General features: G+C 34.4%; 1 protein-coding gene across 3 annotated transcripts in view; it reads left to right on the forward strand.

Annotated features, from left to right (window-relative positions):
* Nucleotides 1–7,206, forward strand: part of LOC110445513 (DDB1- and CUL4-associated factor 12-like) — a 9,431-nt gene extending 2,225 nt beyond the window's left edge. The window contains exons 3-10 of one of the 3 annotated variants that reach the window (XR_002462367.1): nucleotides 806–1,012; nucleotides 1,353–1,413; nucleotides 1,521–1,696; nucleotides 2,021–2,083; nucleotides 2,616–2,775; nucleotides 3,158–3,303; nucleotides 3,591–6,551; nucleotides 6,593–7,206. Coding sequence is in view for 1 of the 3 variants with exons in the window: in XM_021490186.1 (XP_021345861.1) it covers nucleotides 806–1,012; nucleotides 1,353–1,413; nucleotides 1,521–1,696; nucleotides 2,021–2,083; nucleotides 2,616–2,775; nucleotides 3,158–3,303; nucleotides 3,591–3,746 (969 nt within the window). In the remaining 2 variants the exon portion in view is untranslated. Of the gene's footprint in view, nucleotides 1–805; nucleotides 1,013–1,352; nucleotides 1,414–1,520; nucleotides 1,697–2,020; nucleotides 2,084–2,615; nucleotides 2,776–3,157; nucleotides 3,304–3,590 lie in introns of all 3 variants that reach the window. The other 2 variants (XR_002462368.1, XM_021490186.1) reach the window with 2 other exon arrangements.
* Nucleotides 7,207–9,321: the final 2,115 nt, after the last annotated feature.

The following is a 9,321-nucleotide window of genomic DNA, read 5'->3' on the forward strand; positions in this document are numbered from 1 at the left end:
ATGGTCCTGACAAAGTGTTGTTATTTTTCGGGTCAATCAGAAATACAATTTGGCTGCCATGGCCGCTATTTTGCTACTAAGTTCTAATAGGCCGATCTCACTTAAAATTGGTCTAGGAATGATCAGCTCATGGTCCTGACAAAGTTAAGTTAACATTATACTATTTTTTACTCAAATTGGTACATATTTCAACAACAAAAATAACTACTGTAGACTCAGGTGACCGTTAAGGCCCATGGGCCTCTTGTTATCAATCATATGATATAAATCATAACAATATATGACTTTCAAAGCTTACTTGACATGGAAGACATTTAAATACTTTGATTTCAATGCTTATATCGGTTATGGAATTTGTAATCGATAATCGGAAAGGATAAACCGATCGATTTTTGATAATAGTCGATCATCAGCCCATCACCAGCTGTAAGCGTATATATATACAATTTGTTGTTATATATGTACCGAAATGACTCGCTTCACTGGTCATTTGTCTGATAAATGTACTACTGTACTAGTCATCAAAACGTCACATATAAATACTTATTGGTCGTGCTACATGAATCTTTTCACAATCCAGTCTTACCAAAAAAATAACCTAAAGAAAATGTTTTGTTCTATGGTATATAGTTATGAGATGTTATGTGAAAATTAAATTAACTAGTAAATGTTGTACAAAATTTACCAAAAGCTTTTACATTTTTAGTATAATATACCTTAATATGTTAGATAAACTTTCTTAAAAACAAAACGTACCTGGATAAGCATTAAGCACTTACTTTGTATTCTGATCTTCGATTTACAGTTGATGATATTAGATTCTCTGACAGGAAAACTTTTTCAAATTCCGTCCATAAAAAGTAGTGATGACAGTTATCCAGCAGAAAGTCCTTGTGGAATACACAGTATAGCCCTAAATCCCTCAGGGACCTTATTCGCCACAGGGGCCGAGAACACAAATGATCTGGCAATTTACCAACTACCAACCTTTGACCCTGTGATGGTGGGAGAGGTAAGACTAAGTCATTGTTGATGTTCTAGATGGTGTGATGCTAATGTTTCTCAAAGATACTTTTAAGACAAGATTTCAGATTCATTATAAGAGTTAAATGAGTGTAAAACTCTAAATATCTTCTCAAAAAAAAATGGTTTTAGTTTTTGGTATGAAGCTAGGTGATGAGACAGGCTCTTAGACTTGTTCAATTGAATGACTTTGACCAACTTTAAGAGTCAGTCACAAGGATGAAATGTGAAAGAGTATCCGATGAGTACACCAGGTTACATTTCACCAAAACCTTGAGATATCTGGTGAGTGATCTGATTCACTGACCTTGCTTTTCATTGGATTTCAGAGAGGGCACACAGATTGGATATTCGATATTTCATGGATAGATGACGAATTTCTGGTGACCGGTAAGTAACTGAAGAACTAAGACGATGCTCTGAACATGAATGTCTTTCTAGATACATTGTTTATTACCAAACCCCTGTATATTCCTTGTTCTTGTTGACTTTTCAAGGTTCTCGAGACAGTCGACTGTGTCTGTGGCGAGTAGACAACAAGGAGGATATAGATCAAACCTCGCGTTTACAAAGTCTACAGGTACCGGAATACGCCATTAAGGGTCCAGAAGCTGTGGAATATTGTGACAAGGCTAACAAAGTCCGTGCTTTATGCTACAACGATAACAGAAAGGCAAGAAATGAATAGTTTGTTTTTAATTTCAAAATTCAAATTTCAAATTTTGCAGTTTTTCAGAGTATTTGTTCAAATTTTAGCACAAGTTCTACTAGTTTGAGTTTCCTCTGGCCCTGTCAATAGAGAAATTTTGACAGATATATGTATGGTGCCCACATCAGAGGAAACTCACAGAAAGGCTAAGGTTCTACCGCTAAGATTACTGGACCCAAAAATTAAGTTTGAAATATCTGAATGAACTTTGATTATTATTCAACATAAATTGTGAAAAATGTAACATATTTGATCCTCATTACAAGTATTGTCATTTAATATTTACAGGAACTAGCTGTTCTCTCCCTAAATGCTTACTTTTATCTCTGGGATGTCGAAACTTTTACTGCTGTAAGTATCTTTAAATCAAAATAATAAATTTTGATGAAAGAAAGGAAAATGGAAAAAATGAGACCTTACAACTAAAATAATAAATATGACATTATTTACTTCTGTATTTTAGTGTAAGCTTTACCTACAGATATATTTGTGGAGTGTGATTTGGTATGTTTAGACAAACATTTCTTGAAAATTGTTAAATGCCTGAAGTAGCATTTCTGTTAAAGAAATATACAAAATTGAATAATCTCCTATTCCGCCTTGCGTATTGGAGAGTTATCTGCTCTTGTTAGCAGGTATTGATTGTTACGTAATTTGTTTGGGAGAGTAACGGCATCAATTTTTGAGAAAACAATGTAATTTTCTCACACAAACCAATGACGTAACAATCAATACCTGCTCACAAGAGAACATAACTCTGCAATACGCCAAGACAGAATAATACAGAAATTTGTATGTACAGTATGCTTTGTTCAGGTTTTAAGAAGGACTTCAAAATTAACAAATATAAATTTCTCGAGTATTGTTGATATTTTTTTTACAGAAAACATATAGACGCCTTTTTCACACCAAGGAGAATGTGTGTATGTGTGTGTCCAAGGAGAGGACGCTGTATGCAGTGGGGTCACAGTCTCATATTAACCTAGTAGACCCACGCTGTCCTAACACCCTCACGACTATAATCTCTCGCTATCGGGGTGGAGGTTAGTACGGTGAAATATACTCTCTCCATGATCACGATTAGGTTGTTGCTATCAGTGAAAATATTTTTTATTACAGAATTGCTATCTTATTCAGTGAACAAACCCATGTTATATGGGTTTTTTTTGTATACATGTAGTAATATAATTATGTAATGAGACTTTTTTGTGATGTCAAATAGTGATGAAAATCTTGATGTCAGTTATGTACAATTATACAGATGATAAAAGATTCTACCTTATGCGTACAAGGCACAAAATAGAAAAGTTTCTCATTACATACACTGATATAGCATCAGAATCTGTGCTTTATGTATCAAAATACTGTGTAACATTTTAAAGCTCTTAAAAATTATTTTAATACCATGTCATTGTTTCTGAACAGGTGTACGATCCGTTAGTTTTCGAGACGATGTGCTAACAATAGGAACTGGTGTGGGTAATATTCTGTTTTTTGACACAAAAGCAGGGAAATACTTGGAGTGTGGGTGTGGACATCCATTTACTATGACTGTTGGAAATGGATTTTTAGTGAGTTATGCGTTATTTAATGTGACAAAGTTTTTTCTATTACTGGCCCGAAAGTCCCTGTTTCCTTTCTGCCTAATAATTTCTTTACATGCTTCCCTCAATATAATGCCAAAACCCTTTATATTGCCAAAACTTCAAATAGTGGCAGTATGACAAGAATTTAATGGAATTAACATACATTGCTTAATATTAATTTGTCCAGAAGATGTTGATACAGAAACTGTAATTGATATACATTTTCATTTGTGTTTAATATTATGAATATTTTTTTTAACTTTTTCATGCAGTCAAGAGATGAAAACTACAGGGAATTTTTCATGGACAATAGTTATCCCAATGCCATCTATACACATCAGTTTGACAGTACAGGGACTCGATTGTTTGCGGCTGGCGGACCTCTACCTGCAGGACTATGGGGAAACTATGCTGGCCTCTGGCATTGATATTCCTCCACATAGGACTAGCAAATAAATTGTGATAGAAACATTCAAAACATATTTACATTAGATATAATATCAAAGGCAATTCGTTTAGAGGATTTTAAATATCTTTTCAACTTTATCAGACATGCTGGATTTAATAGAGTCTGGTGTATGTAGGTATGTGAGATATATATAGGATACTGGAAGATATTTACCAGTAATAGTTCCACTGAATACACTACCTATATATGTATGGCAGAATACCAATATGTATTCACAAATGCAAATCATGAGTGAAGATATTGGTATATTCTGCAGCCATATGAGTGATATTTAATGGGAAATCAGTAAATATTTTGTTACTTTCAACGACAAAACTATTACAGCATGAAAAGTGTGAGAATTAATAGTGTAATATTTGACGTCATATTGTAATGATGTGACGCTTGGCAACAGGGCTGCACATTGTTCTGAATAGTTTACTTGATGTAATTTTATAGTTTTCAGCTATAATGTGAAACTTTCTTGCAAGAATTTTTTTCAATTGTACAGCTGCATATATACTGCGGTTTATATAGCAATGGTGTACCAAAACAACCGTTTGTTTTAGTATTGTTTTATTCGCATCTGAAACAGAAATGAATGCAGTGAATAGAAAGAATCATTCTGATTGGTCAATACTAAAAATGATGTCTTTCCTTGTGAAGATATAACATTCTGTTTATATGATCTGCAGTAAAGTTTTTCGTCAAAATGATAATTTCTGATATTTCTCAGACAAAGCCTCCTCGTGTTTGGCAACTTAAGAATTTATCCCCTAAGGTTAAGATTCCATTATCTCGCCCCAAAGGGGATGAGAGATTCTATTAGTCGCAGTATACAAGAACCCCAAATCATTATTATAATTATTTAAAACAGTTGCATGATGTCACGTCAACAAAGCATTGGACCTAATTGAGTTTGATGTTGGTAAAGTGATAATCAGATTGTCGATGGTTAAATTCTCACTGCTGTCTTCACACCTGGATGGCAAGGTGAAGATCTATGGTTTAATTCTCACTGCTGTCTTCACACCTGGCCAGCAAGGTGAAGATGAACATCTAGGTAAACTTCATTTTTGTAAATCATGCCACAATGGTGGCCACCATTATGGAAATATTATTGTCAGCCTTTCTTTAAAGAATATGTCGCTCAACTTTTGTCAGATAACAATGTTTTATAGCTAGATTTTCAGGACATAAGCTCAAATAATCTGTCTGAGAAACAGATTAGTTCCTTCATATGCTGCCAGTAGTTATGTTTTATAATTAGTATACGATGTCTAAATTTGTGTCTGAATGCTGTTGGGGTTGTTTGTCAGAGAGAGAGAGAGAGAGAGAGAGAGAGAGATTAAAGAAACAAAGTGCATGAATTACCACTGTTTTCCAGTATGTGGACCCCACCTTTAGTGGCTTTAGGACAGTGGTGATTAATACATGTTATTGGGTGGTGTTAGACTGATATCAGAGTATATAAACTGGTCGAGTGAGCTTTGTATCAGGTGAAATAATTGTCATATTCATTTAAACATATTGTTTTAGCGAATAACTGTGTATGTGTTCTCAAAAATTTCTGATTTGTAATTTTTTCTTTTGAAAAATTTCATGTTTGGAATTCCAGGAATGAATTACGAGGTGATCAATATCATTCTTTTGAATATTTGCTTATGTATTGGATAATTTGAACATGCAGGGCTTATTTGTTCAATGCTTATCAAATGGTTGGACCAGTTAGATCCGAGTCTGTTCATGAAATATGGACAGCCCTCAAGTGGCCAGATGTTGCTTTCTGGCAAGCTTTTTAAAAAGATGTTCAAGGCTTAATTAATATTTGCAAGTCTGTCAGGTTGACAAAACTGTCAATCTTGTAAACGGAAATGAGGTCTCAAAATCACTAAGTGTCACCGCAGGTCTAGGTGTTCAGTGTTTCCCATGACAATTACACTTAATATTCTCTAATAGTAAATTCTAGTTAGTATCTCTGATTTTCTATCATTTTCAATGAAACTGCTGGTTAACAAAAGCAGTTTTTAATAGAGATGAGGTTTCAATATGACACTGATCTACGTAGAACTTTGTTGTGTGTGTGTTTGGGGAGCTGGGAGGGGGGGAATCTATGAACAATCAATTTCATTATATATATACATTCTACACATACATAATTAATTTCTATGCCATTGAAAGATGAATTCTTCAAGTGATTAATACATGTGTAATTAACTTTATACAATTTTATGGTATGCTTGCTTCATTTTCATAAAGACGCACACCTGTAAATATATAGAATTTTATTTGTATAACTCCATCATGCAGGAACATATAATCTGAAAGTTTGGTATGCGTGTTTTGTTTTTCTTGTTTTTGCCCAGTTCAGTGCTCCAAATTTGTTTTTAAAAGTATTTGTTGTCTTTCTTTTTAAGGCTTCTTTTAAAAGCTATTCCAGTTTCCCAGCTTGAACATGGAATATAATTAAATATTGGCGTGGGGAGTGAGGCACATTTATATTTTCCCCCTTCCCCATAGTATATATATTCTTGTATCAATGACACCATTGGTATATATTGTAATAGTGTACCTCCCTTCCAATCTAATTAAAATCAGATCCAAATTCCCATTCCTCCACGATACTCTTACATAGTATCGTAGAGGTACGATACTCTTACAAAATATCTTACATAGTATCGTAGAGGTACGATACTCTTACAAAGTATCGTAGAGGTACGATACTCTTACAAAGTATCTTACATAGTATCATGGAGGTACAATACTCTTACATAGTATCGTAGAGGTACGATACTCTTACAAAATATCTTACATAGTATCGTAGAGGTACGATACTCTTACATAGTATCATAGAGGTACGATACTCCTACATAGTATCGTAGAGGTACGATACTCTTACAAAGTATCGTAGAGGTACGATACTCTTACAAAGTATCTTACATAGTATCGTAGAGGTACAATACTCTTACATAGTATTATAGAGGTACAATACTCTCACATAGTATCAGAGAGGTACGATACTATTACATAGTATCTTACATAGTATCGTAGAGGTACAATACTCTTACATAGTATTATAGAGGTACAATACTCCTACATAGTATCGTAGAGGTTCGATACTCTTACATAGTATCTTAGAGGTACGATACTCTTACAAAGTATCGTAGAGGTACGATACTCTTACATAGTATTGTAGAGGAACAGGAATTCGGATCTGATTTTAATTTGATTGCCTCCCTTCCTTCTGCATACTTCTGTAATAGCTAATTGCACATCAGTCATATTCATGATAAACTTAATAATTTCGATTAATTATTTGTTATTTTATTTTTTTAAAAACCCTGAAATTGTAATGAAAGAAAGAATGATATAATATATAGATGGCCAGAACGAGATTCAAACCTGGGACCCTCTGAACCCTTGATGAATTTCTATATTATGATAAAAATATTCTTACTTTCCAGGTATTGTATGACATGAAGGGGCCGATTGGGATATTCTAGTTACCATGGTACATAATGTATATCCACTTATAGACGGTTTGTGCTCTTTTAAGATTAATTACAGTTAAATTGATAAAAGTTCAGTTTGAGTGGTTAGTTAACATATTTTCAAGATATGAAAAGAATTTTCATTGACTAAAATTAATTCTATATTTCTGATGGGTTGTTTTAGGATATGAAATAAACTTTGTGTCATCATCCTTTGATTGCTGATTTGAATAGTTTGGCTGTCTATAGAAATTGTTTGTTGATTATAAATTACATACATGATGCAAGTTTTCACTGTAGCTGTCAGGATTGGATGCTGCAGCATTATTTCATCAATTTCTTCTTCAGACAACTGCTGCCTCAGTTTCCATCTGCTTCCCTTGAAACGGGGAAAGGGTGATCACATGCAGATGTAGATGTGAAGGTGCTTGAAACATGTTGATCTGATAATTATTTACAGAGTTATTGCCCTTTGTGTCCGGACAACGTATCCCTAAGTTCCCGTCCTTAGTACTTACTTAGTACTTGCATCATTTGTTCTTCTACTTCTAACTTCTAAATGGTACTGACCAACTTCAACAATTTGAAGATAAAATGTCAGACGAGGAGTGAAACATGGAAAGAGATTGTTTTTAAAAGATACGAGATGGTCTAATTTGCGTTTGAAAGGTGACGGTAGAGGGATGATTTGAATAATTCTGTTTTTGGGCTCAAAATAATGTCAGGTGAGAGTTTATGCCACTCGGGTATAGTTCGATGGAAAAATGATGCCTTTCTGGTCTGGGTTTTTGAGTGGGGAATTTGATACGAAAACTGGTGGTTTGTTCGGGATTTTCTAAATGTAGGGATTAATCTGTCTGATTTTACGATAGCGACTTTCTGGTTTACAATGTTATGAAGCATGGTCAGACAAGCAACTCTACGTCTATCTGCTAGAGGGCGCAGCTTTAGGTGGTCCAACATTTCCGACACACTGGAGGTACAATGGTTGTACCTGTGCTTATTGAGCACATAGCGCGCTGCCCTTCGCTGGACCATTTCCAACTTGTCAATATTTGTTTGGGTGTGAGGGTCCCATACTGTACAGGCATACTCAAGTGATGGTCGAACTAATGATTTGTATGCCTGTACTTTGGCTGATGTTGAGCCAATTTTAAGATTTCGTCTTAAAAAGCCTAGCGTAGAATTTGCTTTTGGGCAGATAGTATTTATATGTGAATCCCATTTAAGGTCAGATGATAGTGTTACACCCAGATACTTGGCCTGACTAAGATGTTCCAGTATGTGTCCATGTAAAGTATAATTATGGACTATTGGAGTTTTGTTTTTAGTCACCGACAACACATTGCATTTGTTTGGGTGGAAGANGCAAAGTTGCAAATGTTCTGATGAAGACATCAGGGAGATGTGTAAATTTAGGCAATGAAGGACAGGCAGTATCGGAGACGCCTCCAATATCAACTCTTTATTAAATATCCATTATATTCCTATCAGCATTGAATGGAAACTCTCAACACTTCATTAGAAGCATCCCTCATGCTGCTTTAACTGAAGCTCAAATATCAAGGCCATATGGTCACCTCACAAATATTTTCATTCAAGAAGAATCAATGTTCCCTTGATTTGTATTGTGAGGGCACACCAGTAACATTAATTGTTTTGGCGTACGTTTTATTTCTGGTGTGTTTATTAGTACTAATTATCCCATTGATGCATAAATCTTCACTAGTCTTTCTTTTGCCCTACAGCTTCTTTTATTTTTCGGACTTTGAAATAATCGGGTTTGTTTTTTGAATTGAAAGTAATCATGTTTTATTTCCTTATATTTGTTTCCAGTGTTGCACTCACTAATTAACAAAGTACCACATATTTGAAGCTGAGTATCGGACCATGGCTGGTTCATAAATCGCTTCTCTACAATAGTTTGATGTTAATGTTTTGTATTTACATGTTATTGTTATCATTCAATGCTTTATTTACAAAATATTTGTTAATTGTCATTTGGAATGTGATATTCTGAAGTCATTGTAATAGAGAATCCAGACTATTAGTATAGAGAGAACA

This window comes from Mizuhopecten yessoensis, unplaced genomic scaffold (genome assembly GCF_002113885.1).
Source record: "Mizuhopecten yessoensis strain PY_sf001 unplaced genomic scaffold, ASM211388v2 scaffold2317, whole genome shotgun sequence".
In the NCBI taxonomy this organism is placed as follows: domain Eukaryota; kingdom Metazoa; phylum Mollusca; class Bivalvia; order Pectinida; family Pectinidae; genus Mizuhopecten; species Mizuhopecten yessoensis.